The 21212-nt window shown below is 37.3% G+C and overlaps 1 protein-coding gene across 5 annotated transcripts in view; it reads right to left on the bottom strand.

Moving 5' to 3' along the window:
- LOC126863389 (teneurin-m) overlaps nt 1-21212 on the bottom strand; it is a 651332-nt gene that overhangs the window by 54158 nt on the left and 575962 nt on the right. The window contains exon 1 of one of the 5 annotated variants that reach the window (XM_050613490.1): nt 4475-6339. The exons of the other annotated variants lie outside the window; for them this stretch is intronic. Within the exon in view, the coding sequence (XP_050469447.1) occupies nt 4475-4580 (106 nt within the window). The 5' untranslated portion in view covers nt 4581-6339. Of the gene's footprint in view, nt 1-4474; nt 6340-21212 lie in introns of those variants that run through there. 5 annotated transcript variants of the gene reach the window in all.

The following is a 21212-nucleotide window of genomic DNA, read 5'->3' as shown; positions in this document are numbered from 1 at the left end:
TTATTTTTATGTTTCTTATTTTTATCTGATATCGAGAATTATTAAAGGTTACTGTATATGTAAATATACAAGTAATGGATTGGAATTAATTTCGAGTTCGAATTACTGTATTTTGGTACGATCGAAAGTTATACGGCAGATTTTTCATCTTGCGTAACAGAGATTTGCCCCAACGAAAATTATTAATCTCCGCTTCCCTCTTAATTCGCGCGCCAATGAACCGAATATACGAGGTGTCCTCAGACAAATAGAGACTGGCCCCAGGAATTACGAAAATAATTGGAATCTTGGGAAGTAAATCTATTCGATGAACATAAATGGCACAAAAATTGTTGGTGATGTTACTTCTGATGAATTTTGAGCAAAATATTGAAATTCTGCACAAGTTGAAAATCAATTAAGCGTTAATCAATTTTAAATGGATATTCGTATACCTAAATACAGGTACCAGCATTGTAACTACGCGTTTAACCTGACGAGTAATTTTGTGCAAATAAATAACTGAACCTCTAAAATTGATATACTTTTGATTACACATAATTGAAATAATTACGATGCGAGGTAACCACGCAGCCTGTTTAAGTTCTGCCTTTTAATATTTCGTTTGCATGAAAGTCTACCGATACCGCGATAAGCATAATTAAAAGATTCCATCGGTAACAACCTCCTCAAACAAACTTCTTCAAACTCGAATCTATTTCCTATGAAATAGAACAAAAATCAAGACCTAATTCGTCTACTAAATTCCCTTACAAACGAAACTCATACAAATAATCAAACAACGTTCGTTATTGCGTATATTTTATAAATGAATCTGTTCGTGATCTACTTTCATGTAAAATTGATTTTTCAAATAATATATTAATATGCCTTTAAAAACTCATTGGAACCCCAGCTCGAATTCGATGCACCCTAACGAAACGTTGATTCGTTCTCAATTGGCAGCGATCGTTGCAGCTGCACTTGAAATATCCACGTCAAAGTGTCAATAGACAGAGCAGCAGCAGCAGCAGCAGCAGCAGCAACGATGATTACAGCCCCGAACTCGACCACGCGATGCCTTATTATGTAAAAATGACGTCGTTGATTCGATGCACGCGCGCGACCGTTCCCATGGTGGCGATCACGCGTGCGTGCGACTCAACCTTAAGCTTCCACCGGGGAACACCTGATAAACCGCGCGACATTTCGAAATGTCAACCTGATAAACACGACGACGATCTCTGCCACGATGTTCTTCTCACGGAGACACGAACACCGTCGCGGAAACTCGTTTTCTTACCTTTCTGTTTGTTCAGATGAACTGTAGAGAGTATAATGCAATATGTTAATGGACTTTGGACGTGTATAATACAGAGAGAAATAAAACGAAGGAACAGTTAAATATTTTAGAGCGAAAGAGAATAGAAATAGAGAAATTCGTTGTTCGTAATAGTCTATAGAAAAGATTAAATGGATTTTTGCACGCAAAGTACCGATTAACCGAGTTGCTATAAAAGTTCATTTTCATTGCAAAATACATCTAGTTACAAAGGAAGGAGAGTGCTAAGAAAAAATATAAATAACACTATTTCTTTAAGGTTTCTCTGTCTTAATAAACACCCTGTTTAGAAATGTATGGCAAGTATCTGGTGACTTATTGCTAGGAGTGTACAACACAGACTGTACGTAATAGTTTTGTACGTCAGGTGAAATGAGAAAGTTCAGCGAGGGTATTTTATAGTTTCGCAGGCACAAAATGCATAGTCACATAATTTCAGACAGGAAACAAGAAGTGATTAATCAAACTGTACAAAAGACGCCAGAGACAGTCATTATTGCATTTAACGTTGAAAATATAGAGCGCTGCGATAAATTAATTCAAATAAAAGCGCACTCGTAGCCTGGCTAAACTTGACTTATCCATGAAATCACGTAAGCTATCACTATTTGCTATCCGAAGGGGTTGGCAACAGCATGACGGCAATTATACTTTATTATAGAGATCAGAAATATAATAAAAAAATAAGTTCAGAAATATATATATAGATTTCGTTTAATTGGTAAAGATATGTATATGAAATATTTAAAGTTTGTAATATTTAAAGGGTAAAATAAATTTCTATTCATATTCTATTTCCTCAATGATATACATAAAAATCTAAACTTGGGTAAACGCACATTTGAGAATGGACTTGATATCAAAACGCTTATTTCTTTGCAGAAATTTCCATGTAAGACCTCAATCCCTTCAATTTATTCTCGATTATCCGAAACACGGTGTTAGGTATACTTTTTCTGCCAGGACGATTAAACGGAAGTCCTCTTTCTTGTTTTTAAACCGGTGAAAGTGTTGCTTCGGGGAAATCGATCGGCGCTCGAAATAGAGGATGAAAGAAAGAAAGAGAGGGAAACGTGGAGGGTGAGGAGGCTTTTATCACGCGAACAGCAGGCGGATCGCTGGATAAGCCGAGATTTCGTGGTGGTAATCGATACACGCGGTCTAGAGCCTCGGCGCATGAATTTACACGGGGATAAATTTAGCGTATAGCGATTTGCATGAGCCGCGGTGATAAGTGCCCTGAGCTGCCCCAAGGAAAATGCAATGAAGCCTCTCCTTTTTGCTCGCACCTGAGTTTCCGCGGTTTTCCTCTTTTCTTAATTGCGACGACGCGTTCTTTAAAAGTTTCCCGTTTCCATGGCCATAATTCCGGCCACATTGAATATTTTACGCGATTTTCGCGCCGCGACAGTTGACGGCTCCATGATTTATCAAGCGAATATACGCTCGAACCAGTTGGCGATTCTGCGGTCCAGGAATTTTCATATTCACGCGGAGGAATTAAACGTTCCCGCCATTACAGAAGCGCCGTCCACACTTTTCGCTTTATTTGAGTTGGAAATAAGGCGAATTCTGCGAGTGTTGTCCTTAGATATGCGGGAGAAATTTTATTAACACATTAATGGCTAATGATGCGTTTAGTAAGTTCCTATTTGGTTAATAATTAATTTGATGAAAACTTAATACATGAATTATTATTAGCAAATTATTAAAACCTTTAAGAATTATTTTATACTAAAAAGGATACACATGTGTAAATGTATGTGTGTGTGTTCAATATTACAAATTAGATTTCTTAATTATTTAAATTGTATTGAATCAGATAATCCTGTATAAATATCGATAAATTATTACAACTTTTAAAATGCATCTTATTTTAAAATGATATTCTCTCTCTCTCTCTCTCTCTCTCTCTCTCTCTAAAAGTCTTGATTTATACATCACTATGATATCCAAATAACCATATTGAACTTGATTCTATCAGTCTTTTTCTTCCATCAGTCAATTATTCGATTAATTCCCTGCCATTGAGTATTTTTTACCATTTCACCGATCCATGAGATATCTTTCGCCTTTCCTTTTGTTCATATCGCGTGTGTATGATACGAGTTCTTTTTCCTTCTTTTTTTGCTGTTCTATTGTGATGTTTTGCGCGTGCATGAGAAAATATGCCGCGCCTACGTGAGAATAAAGCGGGCATTTTTGACTGAAATTGATTGTGCCGCGGTGGCGCGCGCTCGGAAAAAGGAACAGGATGAAGAAAACATCCCTCCAGCTAGAGAGTGGCAAGGCGGTGTCACGCAACTGCATTATCACGCCGAACGTATTTGTCACGTTGACGTTTCCAAATCGTGACGCGTGGAAATTTTTCATGCGCCCAAGTGGGAAATGCCGCACCCCGGGAATTTCGCGAGATTTCGAAATTGGCTAGCCCACGTATCGCGTCTATTGTGGAAATGAACGTTTTAGAATCTTTCGCTATCATCCTTCAATCATGGATTTCAAGATATCATTTCTTCAAACGAAACTCTCTTTACTATTTTCTTTTATATACACGTGGTTTTTCTACTTTTTACAAGGCAGAAGCAATTCTCATATTCGATATGTTACCCAGGAATTCCATATAAAAATCGTCTTTCCGTTTGACTTTAGCACTAAACAACATTAATTAAGCGAAACTAATATTCGTTTCTTACAAAACGTATTCTCAGAAACTATCAGATTGCATACTTCTCTTTTTCCTTTGCCTTCCTTTACGAGAATTCCATTAAATATCGCTCGTTCGAACAATAAACCACGAAGAAAGAACATCGTGTTAGTGGGCAGAAAAACAAGATTCGCGACGACAACGATTCTTGGACAATGCCTAGGGGCTTTCGATCGAAATGACGCGCATCGTGTCACGTTCAATTTTTACCGCAGCTTCGTGGTACGCGTTCACCATAAAAATCGTTTCCTTGTACCATGAGAGATCGAACACGGCTAAAAGGAAGCTCGAAAGCTGCGTTAACCTTTAGAACGTTCTGAAGAAATCGGCGAGAAGAGATCGAGGGAAAATCCTGCACGTTCGTTCGACCGCACGGACTGGTTTCTGACAGAAGAAAAACTACGCAAGACCCGACAAGAAGAAGCCAAGGGAAGAATACCACCCACCTCGACCACCACCGTAGCAATACGTGTACTCGTTATAGTCCATGGACGGCCGCTTGAGTAATCCCTCGCTGGGCACTAGGTCCAACAACGCCGTGGGATCGCACATTGAGATGAACTTTCAAGTTTCTCCGTCATCGACGAGTCAACATTATCCGGTGCATACACTTAATGAGTTTTCTTTTTTTCTTTCTAACTTCCCCTACACAGACTTTTAGGTAGAGGAATGTGTCCGTGGCGAATTTTTAACGTAGACGAAATATTAGGCCACAAATTTTTACTATATATATACATACATATATATATATGATTCCTGAGCGGAAAATTTTTACTCGCGAATTTTTAGCATAGTCGAATTTTTCTTATCCGTGAATTTTTAGTATGCAATTTCTAACGTAGACAAATTTTTCACTTACAAATTTTTAATATAGAATTTTTCCCTCACGAATTTTCAACGTAGATAAATATTTTGAGCGCCGTCGGTAGTCGATGGTTGCTACACTATCGCAGTTTCTTTTCATCATCGACAATAGAACATACTCTGCTTGTAACACAATACCATCATTCACTGTGTCGCTTAATTTTTAATACAAATGAATTTCCTTGGAACACGATCCTTTTTCTTCATTAAGAAAAAAAAACTGCACTTTTCAACACGTCGAACTTGATCTTCTGTTCCTTCCTGATTTTCAATACAGAAGAATGTTTCGATTTTTTTTAGCGTTGTCAGTTGTATCCAGCGATCAATTTTTGCATTAAAAACACAGGATATATATAGAGAGAGAACGCGTAGGAGGTTTGAAAAGCAAAGGAGAGAATTTTGAGGTTCGATGACCTTCGCACAAATGATCCTTCCGGTATGGACTTCAAAGGGATCGCATTGGTGAGACGTCGATGGATAACGTCGACGTACGACAAAGTAAGTACACACGAAACTCTGCCACGAATCCTAAATTAAACTTGGTCGTCGCGTGTTCACGTGAAATACGACGAGCTCGTGGAAAGTTGCGAGCGGAATTGCCCTCGTGCACCTGTTATACCTTGCTTCCAGCGTGGGCTCAAAAAATTCCACCTTTCTCGTCTCTTGTTGCTTTTCTTTTTTTTATTCGGATCTTTTTTCTCTCTCTTAATTTTTCAAAAGTCAAATGGATCGCCACACGTGCTTCGAATGCTCTCAAAATTCTTCGAATATTTCTCTAAGTTTCTTTTCATCAGAACGAATATTTCGAGAACTTGCGCGAATCTTTCGAACTTTCACGTAAATTGTCACAGCCACTGTTTTAAGGAACTTCTTTTTCTTCCAACCGAATGTTTCACCATACAACACTACACCAAGACACCAACAACAAGATAACACTCTTAATCACGTTTCTTCTTTCATTGGCAACGTATCAGCGAATCTCTTTGATTCAGCGATTCGATGACCAATCGTTGTACCTTTCACGTTTCCAATAAGGGTTGAAAGTTCGCAGTGCCGAAACTTTAACTGATCGATAACCCTGACACGTCCTCCGGCACCCAAATTTCTATTTTCCTTTTCTTCACTTCAAAAACCTTGCAAACTTCACTTTATATTATGACAGAAATATCTTTCTCCTATCACAAATCTATATCACCGTCTGTTAAATTTTCAAAATTCACTAAATTCGTAACATTGACCAGCAACGTTGAACGGTATTTATCTCTACTAAAGGATGAATTCAACTATTTTGTAAGTATTTACAATGAAATATATTACGGTTAGTCGCATGTTGTTGCTTTGAGTATATCAATCTTTCGAGCGTAAGGGATGAAGATTCCCTCCGCAAGGTTTGCACACGACGCTTAAATAGAAGGCGATGCGCACGCTTGCGCGGTCACTGACAGACTGAGGAGACAGGGCCAGCCGATGACTCCCGACACTGTGGCGGATGGAGCCGAGGAAAGGAGTGGGGAGGAGTAAACGAGCGGCAGGGAGATCTTGCGGGGTGGGGGGTGGTTCGTGTAGACTGTACGGTGTACAGTAAAGGGTAGGGAAAGATGGAGGGGGAAGCACAACAGCCGGTCCTCGACGATCACAGCAACCACTACTTCACTGATGCTGCAGTGGATTCCATCGGAAGACGCTTTCGCTCTTTCCCTTTCTTCCGACGACACCGTGCGTTTTCTTGCTTCTTTATCTCACCTCGTTTCGCATCCTTTTTATTGTTTTTATTCCCGTTTATTTTTCTTCCTTGAATTCCTTTCCTGTTTCTTCCTTTCTATGTTTCGATGTTGTTATACGCTTATATAAACGTGGCACTATGTAATTAATGCTTGTTAACTGCTGGCACAAAGTCGCGTGGTTTTCAATCGTGAATTTTTTTTCTTATAACTCGTCAATCTCTTTCCGACGTCATTTGAAAACAATTTCGTGTCATCTGCAGTCAACATGTTCAAATGTTTACACTGTGGATAGACTTAAATTGTTAAATTTGATCTTGCATATCTACATATATTCGAAATAATAATACTAGTGGATATGGTTATTAAAGCGTAACATGGATGAAGTAAAGATAAAAGTTAAGATTGTTGCAAAAGAAGAGATGTTTCACAGTATCTGAAAGTTTTGAAAATATAGAGTCGGTGAACTACTTTGGAGGAAGATTTAAGCAGAAGGATCCGGAAGGGACCGAGACGATTGTTTTTATAAGAATAAATTTCTGTCGGTCAGAGTGAAGATGGGTCGTGTCTGGTCGATTTAAGAACGCCCCCGCAGCGGCTACGATAAATTGACTTGTCGCGAGTGTTTAATTCGCTTAGTACCGTGTGAAGCTTTGTGTTTCGTATGGAGTGATAAGAATAGGTGAGATAATTATGGAACTCGTGACGCTTTGTTCTAGAAAATTATACCAGATTTGCAATTTGTGTGTTCGAATTATAAAATCGAATTGATTCCATAATAGAATAATAGAATAATTTAATAACAGACAGAGAAATGTTAGTACTTGTACATTTTCTATCGACAGATTATCGATTTAACGACAGCTGCAATTATAACGCCGCGGCAGCCATGAAAAAATATAGTAATTTTTAAGCGAACAGAATTAAAAATAAAGGTATAATTTTTTATAGCCTTTTCAATTAGAAAAATATTGTACGGTCTTTTATCTTTACTTTTCTATTCTCTCAAGCGATGTCAATCACCGTCACTTCCCATGATATTATTGTGTGTTGTCTCTTGCTTCTAACAATACATGGCTTTTGTTTGTTTATCGTTTATAATTTAAAAACAAATAAAGCTTCACGATTTACCATATTGTTCTTGTTGCGTTATTTTTCTTTTCGGTGTTCAACAATACGACAATCAAAGCATGAAAATCCTGCGCGTTTGGTGGGAAAATATATTGTCATTAAAATTGAAAATTTACAAATTTTCGCCGATTTCTCTTTTAAATGTTATCGAAAATAACAAATTTCCATCATATAGTATATAATAAGATATATAAATAATAATATATCACAAAATCATGTTTTGTACGTAGATTTCACAAACATCGAGTAAATATTATTATATTTACGAAATCCATTATTCCATTTATCAAACAAAAAATAACAATTTAAGATAATAATGTGCTTATAATTCGTGCTGTATTCTGTATCATGGAATGTAGAATTTACAGCAATACAACAATATAATTAATATTGATGACTCCCAATTTTACGTTAAAGTTCCTTCAAAATAGGAACACAAAAAGTCAGAGATTCTGTCGTATGTTTACGGAAGAAAATTGAATGTTAAATCTGAATTCAAACCAGAATTCTGTTTTTCAACATAAATCACGCATCTATTTTAACTAATATTATTTACTTTACAAAAAAGCAGAGTGTGTAATCCACCTTGCGATAAATCAAAAAGTTTTCATGATAAAAGCGTACCTTTTTTTTTAAAATTCAATTCCAGTGACTCCCTATTACAGTTCAACGTCTAATCAGTCGAAAAGTCTCGTTTCCTCGAACCAGCGAGGACGAAAAATCGTAAACAGTGTTTTCGACGAATGACCACATGGATAAGGTTATCCACGACAAACGGACCGACGATAATCTCGTTTCGAGAGTTATCGTAGTCATTTGCCTATTCTCGTGACACCGTGCCCTTCTTATTTGCCGGGACAAGCTTCTCTTATCGAGTAACTTGTCGTTCCGATAGCGTTTCTCTTCTTTTTATGTGTCTTTGGACATGCTGATTTCAAAGTAAAAAGATCACGAATTATAGTTACTTGAGGCAACAGCAACCATTCAGGGAATTCACACTCGACTTAATGCCCTCGTAATGTATCGCGAATTAATGGCCGAGTCGAAGAGAGAGAGAGAGAGAGAGAGAGAGGGAGAGAGTTAACGAGTGAATGGTTAGCGTAACGAGACTTGAATGGGCCTCTGGGCAACGCGAATGTTCGTACGTAAACGGACCAAGTATTGACAACGCGGAACGATAGTTCCCCCTTTTTCTCTTCCTTCCTCTATCAATTTACGCATTAAATATCAAATAGTGTAAAATTTGCGCAGATTATCAAGGAAAGGATATTATGAGTATATATTTTATATAGAATTAAAATCGTGCGATGAACATAAATACGGTACATAAATGTCTAATTACGCGTCTTTCTCAACAGGAATGGACAATACTATTATCGAAACTCTAGTTCTTAATAATTACGGAAATAAATAAGGTATGCTAGATTCAATAATAATAACATATTTTTTAAAACGTTGCTCGTTCAACAGTTGCATAAAAAATATTCCTATGCGATGTCTGACGAAGCTTTCTTCTAATTAAGCTCAAAATTCATTACTATAACACGAATATTTTTGAAACTAAATTCGCGCCTTTACATGATACAAATTTTAACGTGTAAAAATGAAAATGTGCAAATATTGTACTAAATGTGCGTTAACGTGGAATAAAATTTTCCAAATATACAACAAATGAAAATCTTACATAGAATATCCGTTTTCATCTTAACTTATTCTAGGTAGAATTGATTTAATACCTGAATATTTGTAGTTATTTTAAGTAGCAGCGGGTAAGTGTTCTAAAACTACTCTGCTTGTTTCTTAAAGCACCTGACAGGAGGATATTCTCGTTTCTCGATCACCTATCCGTTTACGACCGATGCTTTCCTTGCATTTATAATTGATTCGTGTTGATTTGGCCGATAGTCTCTAAAGATCGGCCAGCGAACAGACTAATATACATAGGAACGTATAAATAGATAAAGTCGATTCGCGTAATTATATTTGTAAATGGGTCAGAACGATAAGAAACCGGATGTCGTAAGAAAAGGCGAATTGCTCGTATAATTTATGAGGTTCGACAGAAATGATGGGGCTCTACAGAAGCTGATTGTCTTGGGCGGAACTGTATTTCATTCCTTGATTCAGAAATTTCTTTCGTTTTTATTCAATCATCATGATTCATGAATGAACTGCTATTACATTCAGATGATTTCCTTCGAACGAATCGTAATATCAAATAGAACGATCGACAAAAATCTTAGAGAACTAATTAATTATTAGATTACTGTATATTTTTAATTCGAATTGCGTGTAGTTTTTCAACGACTATTTTGTTCCATTATGCTAGATTTATTAATATTATCAATTTCAGAATTCTAAAAATCTTTACAATGTGGTTGTTACAATTTCTTTATTCACAAATCTCTTTAAAATAGTTGTCTTCTTAAAAATCGATTATTAGCCTAAATTACTTTAACCAGGTCCGGAAATTGCCAGTTTCTATCTTTGACTATTTTCCCAGTGTCGTTCTGACGCAAGTGAAATATACAGAATATACAAGGACATGTTTGAGATGCGGATTAAAACAAATCAACTTCGCTTGTTTACCGAATTCGTGAAATCTTTCGCTGTCGATATTTAACGAACAAAAAAAACCGGGGATAAAATAAAAAAAAAGTAGAGACAGAATAAATTCGTATCTACCGCAGCGAGAGATTGCGGGAAAATTTTCAATTTTCCAGGGGAACAGTACTGCTGGCCGATTTTCGTTCGCACGACCCAATTCTCCTTTCCTGCTGTTTTCCTCGGTCACGGTTCTGCTATCGTGACAAGGCCGACCTTTTTGAGAAGAGAGTCATATTCATGGAACAGGATGATCATTCTCTACGATTAGAACACGCGAGAATTGGATATTCTTTCTTCTTTTTCGTGCATTTGCTTCATAGCGAGAGACGAATCGACCTGAATGAAGGTTAAATTGATAACTCGGTCCGGGAAAAATAAAACGCGATTCCAAAACAGAATTCTATGAACTGATCTTGATGACGAGATCTCTTGAGTTAAATTTTCTGTAAAGAAGTTTTGTTTTCTTCGAATACCATATTTTATTTGGATTACTTGTTGTCAATTTATCTAACACGTGCATTTTTTCAAGTTAAACAATATATTTGTCGATAGTCAAATAGGATAGAATAGAATAGAATGTAAATTTTCTGTAAAGAAATTTTGTTTTCTTCGAATACCATATTTTATTTGGATTACTTGTTGTCAATTTATCTAACACGTGCATTTCTTCAAGTTAAACAATATATTTGTCGATAGTCAAATAGGATAGAATAGAATAGAATAGAATAGGTAGAATTAGTCAAGTATTTATAAAATTGCGTAGACGCACCATGTGCGCGAATAACAGCGAATGTGTTCATACATCCAAACGTAATGCGTCAAGTATAATCGCGATTGTAAACCGCCGAAGGTTATAGACACAGAATCTCGGATAACATTGCACCCCCTAAATTATTAATCTTAAATCTTACGCAAAAAATAGCTTATGGATGGCGGCATGGATGAAAAACCGCACGATATAGCCTCGATTTCCTCGTGAACATCGTGAATTCAGCCCATCGTTGGGATCTTTCTTAATGCATCAGGTTCCGGCGGGACCGGTGGAGCGGCGCTTTAAGAGAGGTTTCAGAAGGGTCCGTTATTACGCGCGTTCTTCTCGCGCGGACTCGCACATTACGCTCACGGAACGCGTGTTTATCCAAGCCGGCGGCTACATCGTGGCGCGACGTGTGAGGAAATTTTCGAAGGCTTTGAAAGGAAAAAAGGAAGAAATCCTCTGTGGCCCTTTGACCGGCGAAACAACGCAATTGAGAATCGTGTCGGGCAACGAGAAAGAGTCGTTGCCTAGAGCTGCGTAATTTACGAACCAATCATTCTCGTATGCAGATGGTACGGGCCCGAGGGTTATACGAGTTCGAACCAACAACCCTTTTTCCAACGTTCGAGCCTGCTCTTCAGCGTCATCACACACGACTTAGCCGGACCTCCCGCACGGTTCAACCGTGCTTCACAGTTTTATTGGCTTAACTCACTATTTTACAGCCGATAGTGGATTAAAGAGATTAAGCGCCTAGCTGGAGGGTCGTCCGTGCTTCCTATAGAGACATAAACTCGCGTAGATACCGAGGATTACTACTATTTTCCCTGGACGTTTTTCTCCTTCGTTTTTTTTATGTTTCACGTTGTAACGAGTGATCTGCTGGTGGCTTGCATACCGGCTTCGAGGCGTGGTCGCGATAAAAAGTCGATTTACGCTGATGCACGTGGCCATTGCCGAGGTTTCTCGAGATTTTAGTTGCGTGTAATGGTGATGGCTGCTGCAGTCCGTAGAGGACGCGTATTTATGTTTTTCTGAAGATTTCTTTACGTTTGGGTTGTACTACTGACGAACTTCGTGTGTGCCATTTTTAATGACTCATTATAGTCACTGGTATTACTCGCAAAATACTATAATTTAGTCGTGGATGAAGTACAATTCACGGAAGTCGGAATTGTTGACTAATAACAAGGGCATTTTATCGTGGATGCGCATGTTAGTTTATTTTTGGATGAAATCTCGCCCACAACTCTTTGATACAACATACTTCGTGAAAATCAAAATTGTTGATTAATAATATAATTTCCTTTCGGAAAAGCTTTCCAATTTTTTCACAATCTGATAGGAAGAACAAGAAATTGATTATTAAAATATATTGATTATCAAAAACGCTATGAAATTTATCTTAAAATAAAGTTTTCTTTAAATTTATCTTTATTCGATGTTTATGAAATTGGAAATGACAATTATAATAACTTAATCTAAAATTAATCTAAAATTTCCCCTTTGCTTCCGCTATTTCTATCAACCAAGGGAATAAAGTCATCCGATAGAAGCTTCGAATCAGAACAAGGAAACTAAGATTGCTCTAGCCACGTTATTCGCAGAAGAAGAAGAAGAAGAAGAAGCAGAAGTAGAAGAAGAAGAAGTTACCGGAAAGATAAATGGAATCGCGATGGCCGAATCTTTTATCGAGTTCAAGAAAACGTATATATACGTTTATATATATATATATATATATATATATATATATACATATACATGTAGTTTCTATCGGGGCTGTGTAACGTTCCATAGGGTTTTGCCCCGTTCCAACTTCATACATTTGTCGCGTGGTACACTGACGCACAACTGGAACGCGGCAAGAATCTTCGGGAGGAAACTTCCGGGGCACGTCCTCGTCATGCTTCATAACTGTTAGTCTGGTTAAACGCGGTGTTGCCCGCGTAAGAAGATGGCCAGCTAGGTTGAGTTTCCTTAGTCTTGTGTGAACAACTTACGACCCTAAGTGAAGCTTGTATATAGAGGAGAAAAAATGTTACGCATAGTTGCACCGTGAGTAAACAGCTGTGCAAATTATGGGACAAGTCGGAAGATTAATCGTGCAAGTTTGGATGGTTTACGCGAAGGTTTCTTGGAATAAATTATGGTTAAGCTGTGTCGATTACCGAGGCAGCTGCTTTTGGATTTAATTTTAAGCTGAAAGAAGCGTTTATTTGGCGTTTATTCATTTTCACGATTAAATAACAATGGAATTATGTAGGAACGGTATTGAAATTCGTAATATAGTTTCTGTCATCGTTTGATTTGAATTTCAATACACCATGAAGCTTTTACAGCGATGTAACGAAACACGTGCCCGCGAAGCTGGAACCGCTTCTTTTGTCAAGAGCAATACGGGTAATCGATTATGTTATTGGTTTGTGCGAAGTGTGGCCGTTCGATCGAACATCTGGTTGCCGAAGATGCGTTTAAAGGATTATTCTGTCCGCTGGATCCTTCAGCCTCCGGGATGATACTTGCAAAGTCACGGTGAACCTGTCCGAATTACCCGTGCTACTATTTTTCTCTAGGATGGATGGCGATGACTAGTAGAAAATTACAAATCGAACACAGATTGAATCCCCTCTTACTGACGAAAAAAACGTTTTAATCCTTTGTATTCTTCCCCCTTTTTTAATCGTTAATTATTACGAACAATTATCTTTGTTGATAGAATATTAAAATATAGAATTAGACTGCTTGCATCGTCCCCCAGTAAACTAATCCACTCGAATAGAAAAATCAAAATCACTGAAAATAAAGTTCACCAAAAAGAAATTTTTCTTGATTCTCCTCTAGCGATATGAAATAAAATGAAACAATCGAATCTCCAGTTTAAGCCCATTCTTGCTGTGAATGGAAAAGCGTGCAACGATAGTTTCGTTCGATAATACACGAAAATCTCGGTCGAACCCTTAACACGTTGTGAAACGCGAAGAAGCTCGAGCTGCTCGGATTCGCTGAATGGAACTTTCGTCTTCTATACCATCGTAGGAGAAAAAAGAGAAGCAATGGAGGAAGGGAAACGAGGATGGAAAATTCTCTTGAAGGACAACATTGACCGAGTAGAATGAAAGGGGTGGGATCCACTCTTTTCGAAACCTAAGCCGTACATGGTAACGTGTTCCTTCTTCTGTCGTATCCTATATCTTCAACCACCATGATTTTCATTCTTTTAGATGGGCCAGCACGTGTACTTGAGTACAAGTCCGATCTTATCGTCAAATTCGGTATTTGGTGACTATAATATGTGCAGTAAAGGTGAATTCTGATATCCATTACAGAACAATTAAACATTATCTAGGATCCAATGTATAAAATCAGAAATACCTGAAAGATATAAACAAAAGATATTTTCCTGATATTAACTACGTTCCTTTCCTCAATAATTTACCACTATATTGTGATAAACAAGAATTTTGGAGCAAAGAATCGTTTCAAAATACCGCCATGCTACACTACTTACCATCCTGTTTCGTCGCGATGCGTACAAAGAAATAGATGCATCGCGCCAGGTAGAGGCAAACACATATGGAACGTGTTACGGTAAAAGAGAGGGGGTTAGGTTTACGAGGGTGAACGCCTGCCATCTGGCCGATGTGCAATCTGACTTACTCCTTTTTTTATGTAATCCCAGCCGTTTCCCAATCTGGGATGAGAAACTCGTTCTTGCCTAGCCGTTCCTCCTCGTCACTCGTCTCTCTGGCCACCAGACTTCATTCAAGCCGCTGTATCGCCGCGAAAATCGAATTCGGAATTCCCTAGCTCGCATCCTTTTTTCACCCCTACTCTTTCGCGTAATCCTACGTGAGAATTCTTCCTCTTCTGGAATTGCTTTTTGTACTCGGATTTTTACACCGTCTTTCTTTTTTAAGGAAGAAGCTATTTTTGGAAGACCCACGATCCCTTTCCGCTGTTTCTCTGTTTTCCCTTATCTAGCAGAAAATCGTGGAAAGTTATACTTTCAATTTGTGGATTTAACGCAATTTAAATTATTAATCCAGCGGTACAACCCTTTGATACAATAAACAAGGCGAGTTAATAGAAAGAGAAAGAGAGAGTCTGAGGAATAAAAGTAACAGAAATAAAGTAGATACGTAGAGTATGTAAGAAAGGCAATAAAATAAATAGTTAATCGTATATAACAATTATTCCGTTTCAAATAACAATTTATAAAATACCTAAAGTTAAAGTGACTTCATGTAGATGTAAATGTAACGCGTTTTAAATTTAAAACGTCTAACCTTTCGAAGGTTTATACAGACATTCGTGATTGACTGTACACGCGAGAACCACGATCAACAGAGTGCAATTTAACCAAGTGGATATTTTATAATCTAGCGAAATCACCGGTCCAATATCCACGAAATAGTAACGTGTCTCATTAAAACCTAACTACCAGCAAATCACTCGTGAGTCCTTTCGCATGGGTCGGTTACATTAATTCGTAATAGCTACAGCGAATCGATGTTCATCGTATCGTGGCGTACGCTAAAAGTGTCGCTAGAATTCTCGCATCGTCGCATAGTGTAACATTTCGGTGATCTATATTACGGCCAGGTAAAATCATTGTACCTAGGAGGTGTTCATTTTTATTAGTTACGTGGTGTTTTGTATTAGTATAAAACGTAACGTTCAACTGAATGTTATAAATTCTGTTATGCAACGTCAAGCAATCGATAATAACGTAAACGAAAATTCCGAGGCAATTTTACGAATTACGAGTTATTTGATTATTTTAATGTGTCGATGACACCCAATTATAAATTTATACTTACTCCTCGAATGAGAATAGAAACAAGGCGAATTCGCGAACGATCGAGGCCGTCTTGTGCTTTCTGTGAATTCCTTGTCCCTTCTAGCATTTGCCGAAAAAGATAGAGGTTCTTGAGAGAAACCTTACTGTGATTTCCTACCTCTTGGGGATACAAGCGCCTCCGCTCCCGTGGCGAGGCCATAAAGCTCGTGCAAGCAAAATGATAGGCCGGAACTGGCCAGTCGTACAGCTTGAAATAAGGGGCGACTAGCATTGCGACTCCAGGGAAAACAATGTGAGATACGGGGCTGAGATAAGATCTCCAGTGTCGCGAGAAGAGGAACTGTATCAGGAAAGTTGGAATTCCTTTGGAACAATCGTGTTCCACTGCATTTGTGCTGTTAGGGTTATTAAGAGATTTGGTGTCATTGATACAATGCATCAGCGCAACTATTTAAAATAGAACAATACTACCGACGCACCTGCGACAGAGATAACTCAAATGCAATGAGATTGAAGTATTAGGTTGTCCGAAATGTTTCTTTCGTTTTATATGGAAATAATAGACTTACAATGTTTTTTGTTTTATATTAGTTTATTGAATTATGCACGAACATAATAATAGAAATAGAACGAAATGGATCACACCTAATTCAATAAAATAATATAAAACAGAAATTGTTGTTCATCTATTATCACTTTATGAAACGAAAGAAACTTTCCGGACCACCTAATAGATTATTAAAAAGATATCTTAACCAAAATGTCCGAAAATTGAAATTGTATTACTATCAAACCAATCGTGTATAATTAATAGACAGTGGAAGTTTATGTATTTATGGAATCTTGGAAAAATTTGAAAAATGCATATAATATGAAGATATATATAATATTCAAAGTGAAGAAAGTATACGTTATAGTACTTAGTACACTCATGCAAATTATTGGAAAGATTTATTTGTTGATTTACTTCGAATTCATTGATGATTTTGGATCAGGTTTGCCGTATGATCTGTCAACTGCACGCTTGAAAATGGACGACACCATATACCACGTGTTATTTTATTTGCATTAGGCACGGTAGTACTTGGTGGATAAATAATGATCAATTTCTGTGATCATTTTATTAATACGAGGTTATTATTCCGTTCTCGCTGTTGATATTCATTTTAAACGATGCGATACTGCTAATATTGACTAAGTAAAACTGTGCATTCGTTGCTTTTAATAATAATACGCTCCATTATTGTTTGTAGGGATAATTTCGTTTCGGTAAATTAGTCGCGATTGCGTGTGTACGTTTGTGTATGTATTATATGTGCATTTCGTTGGTAGATACAAACGGGAAAATTGGGACGAAACGTGTGCAGAAACTTATGAATAATCGAATTCTATATTTTATAGCTTCAATGCTATTGAGAACTGTGCGTAATCATATCTGGAATATATTTTTGATAATCTATTCCTAAAATGGTTTAAAATATAAACGAAATGTAAAACAAAGGAATGATATCAACGTAGACTAAATAAGAAGTACCTGTATTAAAAACTTGACCTGGAGATAAAAATAACTTACTATTTACAAGTTTCTTAGATTAAATAAAAGATAGCAAACGAAAGAGGGATGCGCTCTGGCCACCAAAGGAGCGAATCGAGCTACGGAATTCTTCATGGACCACCAGGTACGAGAGATTAAATGACTGGTAACTAAAAACTGGCGAGACTAGTACTTTCGACCTGTCGACAGTTCCAATTCTGCAGATCTTGTTCTTTTTCTTTCGAAAACTAATATCCAGGAATATAACAATATGCTATTACAACACACACTGTCAATCATCAACAGCTTTGAAATATCAAGATTTTTGATTAACTAGTTATCGTATTTTAGTATCTTTTCAGGAATATCAAAACTATACGTTCTACAGGATTGTTTTACCTGCTATCTGTATCTTTAAGAAAAATACGATTAACAATGCTGTTGATGCAATACTTTAAGAAACATTTGTTATATTTTGTCATTAATAACAAACGGGTAGATTGTCAGATTTGACATTTTTTAAGAAACGTCACAAAAGATGCTTAAAGCATAATATATTTTATATATACTTCATGTCTTATCTAATTTATTATTGTTTACATAGTCGATAATCGTCACAGTCATCTCATAAAGGGAACGTCATCACTGGATGGTTGAACTGTTTAAACAGGACTATTCTCAAACTATAGGGTCCGCGAGTGTACACAATCCCAGGGTATTAAGGGTAGTTTGCCACTTTTTCAAAAATCACCGCAAGCGCTAAAACTTCAAAGCTGTTCGAAACGACTTTATCTTTTCTTAAAAATTTAACCTCGTAGTCGTAAAACCTCAATAAAACTACGACCTACAACCCTAATAATACATATATTCAGTGCAACGTATACATACTTGTAAACTTCTTATATAGCCGAAACTTGAAAATGCATTACCCTGCCAGTCCATAATTTAAATACAGGACATGCTATACATGTATACTCAGAACTTGAAGTTATAACGAACTCCAAAATTTTTGAAACGTATCGCATATACATATTATAGGTACATCGTAGTTTTATAATTTATGTATTATGCACCCACGTTGGGTCAGGTATGGGGTTTAAAGTTATAATTTTAGAATCCTCCACGATTTACACTACTTATAGTTTTACATTTACCTCGAGACAGAAAATCGATATCTAATAATCAATACGGCTTATTGGAATAAATTAAAACTACAAACTCTCTGTTAGAAAAAGTATCCTAATTTCGTTTTCAATTCATCAAACGTGCATCGTAAACATTCTTAAATACTATCCAACCGACAAACAATCAAACGCAAAATTTCGCGTGCACTCACGCGAAGCAGCGGCGCGCTAATAAATACTTGCAGGCAGAAAATCGTACGTTTCTTTACGACTGGTGGTTCGTTCCGCCTTGCTCGCTCCTCAGGTACGTTCCTCGAGGCTGACAAGTGCTTGGGGCGCGCCGCGTACTAATGATAACTAACGGGCGTCCGAGAACAAAGGATTGGAATAAATTTTCGGCGGCCGACAATGCGCGGGAGGGGTCTTGCCTTATTTTCTGGCGTTTACGTTAGCCGATGCTAATCTCCGCGCGAGAAACTCGTCCTCGACGGGAGATCCCTCTGCTGTTGCCGGCTTCTTCGTAGGCTATCTGACGTCCAGCTTACGAGACCAAGAAATCTCAAACGCTGCTCCGCCTGAATTATGCTAATACCCTCACCCACGTTTACGTCTCTGTATCTCCTTCTTTTCTTTTCTTCTCTCATCGTTTCTATCGACGTCGATACGCTTCGAATCGCTCGATCCTATTTCTTTCCTTTTCTTTTTTTTTTAGGTTATGGTATCCTTTGGAGTCTGCTGGGTTTCATGGGCGATCGTATTATTTCGTATTTGAGGATGGGTATAATGCTCGTTGAAAAATGTTGAGCATCCAATGGTTTGTATTACAGTCGTATCACAGTTGGTGGGGCAAATTACGAAGTTGAAGGAAAGCTTCTAATATTTTTGTGGGTGTTTTTGGACAAATTTTTCTAGAATTTAACACTCTGTCTTGTGTACAGATTACCGTTTAACGATATTTCTGCATTTTTGGAGGATTTGAGATTGATTAAGATTAACGCGTGTAACAAGTAACAAATTTTTCTAAAATTCAACGCAACAAAAATCCACCACCAACACTATATACCTCACATTTCCTAAACACCTTAGACTTTTAATTTTCTTGAAATTCTACATTAATAGCCATAACAATAGCTCAGAAGGGTGTCGCGTAAAACTCGCGTGTCCCGTTTCGCGTAGCTCTTCCGCCAGAAATGCTTTCGCGAGTGCAGTGCATTATAAAAGCGGAGGAACGCGTCGTCGCGAACGGCGCATAAATGTCGTTTAGCGAGAAGTTACAAAGATTACTGTCGTGAAAAAGGAGTCCGGTTGAACCAAGGTTCTTCCCTTTCTTTTTTCACTCGTTTTTCGCTCAGGGAAAAAGCCTGTATTCGTCGACATTGCCGGCGCATGATATAATACCAGAAAAGGCACGTGACTCACGTGCGAACTTCCAAGGAAACGAATGATATGCTGTGGTCCTCCCTATTCGAGTTTCCTGCACGTTTTACATTTCTGTGCGTGTTCGCGCATGAAATAGGCCAGAAACGGCCGGACCTCTGTTTGCGATCGTGCTACAAGCTTTTCTAAATCATGACTGGCTCACCACGTGCTTACAGAAAAAAGGAAGAATCGTACGGTTGGTCAACAGACGTCGAATTTAGAAAAACCATACTTGGCACTGAAATTCTTTGCCGCCATTTGTAAGGTATTCATCAATGTTAGGTGAAAAATGATGGAATACTTCGAGGATTTTAATGGGGCAGGAAATTGGAAGGTTTTGGTGCGTTTAAATTGGTGATAGCGTATGGTAGAAATTTTTATGTTATAGAATGAAATTGGGCTCGTCTTAGAGGTAAAAATTGAAGAAAAATGTTTTGTAATAATATATAAAACATATTATTCTAAATAAATGAATATTTAACAATGTTAAATATTGTAACTAATGTTTCTACACAAGGTTTAACGATTCAGTTTAGAATTGTCCTGTATTGTTGGTTGTTTGCATTAATTTATTATATGTGTCACAGATATTTCACTTTTGAATTCCAGGGTAGTACCACTATAAACAGTAGGGTATCGGATTGAAATTGCAAATATCGTTTACACACGTGCAGATAAACAAATTCGTCACATGCTAAATATACAAATTATAGAATTTCGAATTTGTGGCTGACATACCAATCAGTCAATATTATACGTGTCGTCTATACTTATATACATTATTATATTACCAACCTACTCGTCTATTTATATTAATAGCTTTCTTGGTTTTATATCTCACAAACAAAGAAATGAACCTTCATTGTATTACCTTAAAAATTCAATATCTTGTTTGTTATTTTCTGCACTGTATTACTTTGTTGAGTAGCTCGTGTTATTCAATGTAAATATTCGGGTTATAAAATTTGATGTTGCGGTTATTTTCGTAATTACATACAGTTCTGATATTTCCTACTCCTACAATGCTTCAGAACTATGCAATATTTATTAATAGACTTTACCGTTTATAGCAAAATATGTAATCTCGTCGTTATTACGACGATTTTTTAAATCTACGTTATTACATAATTTCTTCAGCTAACTTAAAATCAGTTTAAACCGAAATAAACACAAAATCTTCCAGCGATATTCCATACGTATGCCGCGAAAGGCTCATTTTTCAGTAG

This window comes from Bombus huntii, chromosome 3, assembly GCF_024542735.1.
Source record: "Bombus huntii isolate Logan2020A chromosome 3, iyBomHunt1.1, whole genome shotgun sequence".
NCBI classification, from domain to species: domain Eukaryota; kingdom Metazoa; phylum Arthropoda; class Insecta; order Hymenoptera; family Apidae; genus Bombus; species Bombus huntii.
The sequence above is the reverse complement of the archived record's forward strand: the minus strand, read 5'-3'. Positions and strand labels throughout refer to the sequence as shown.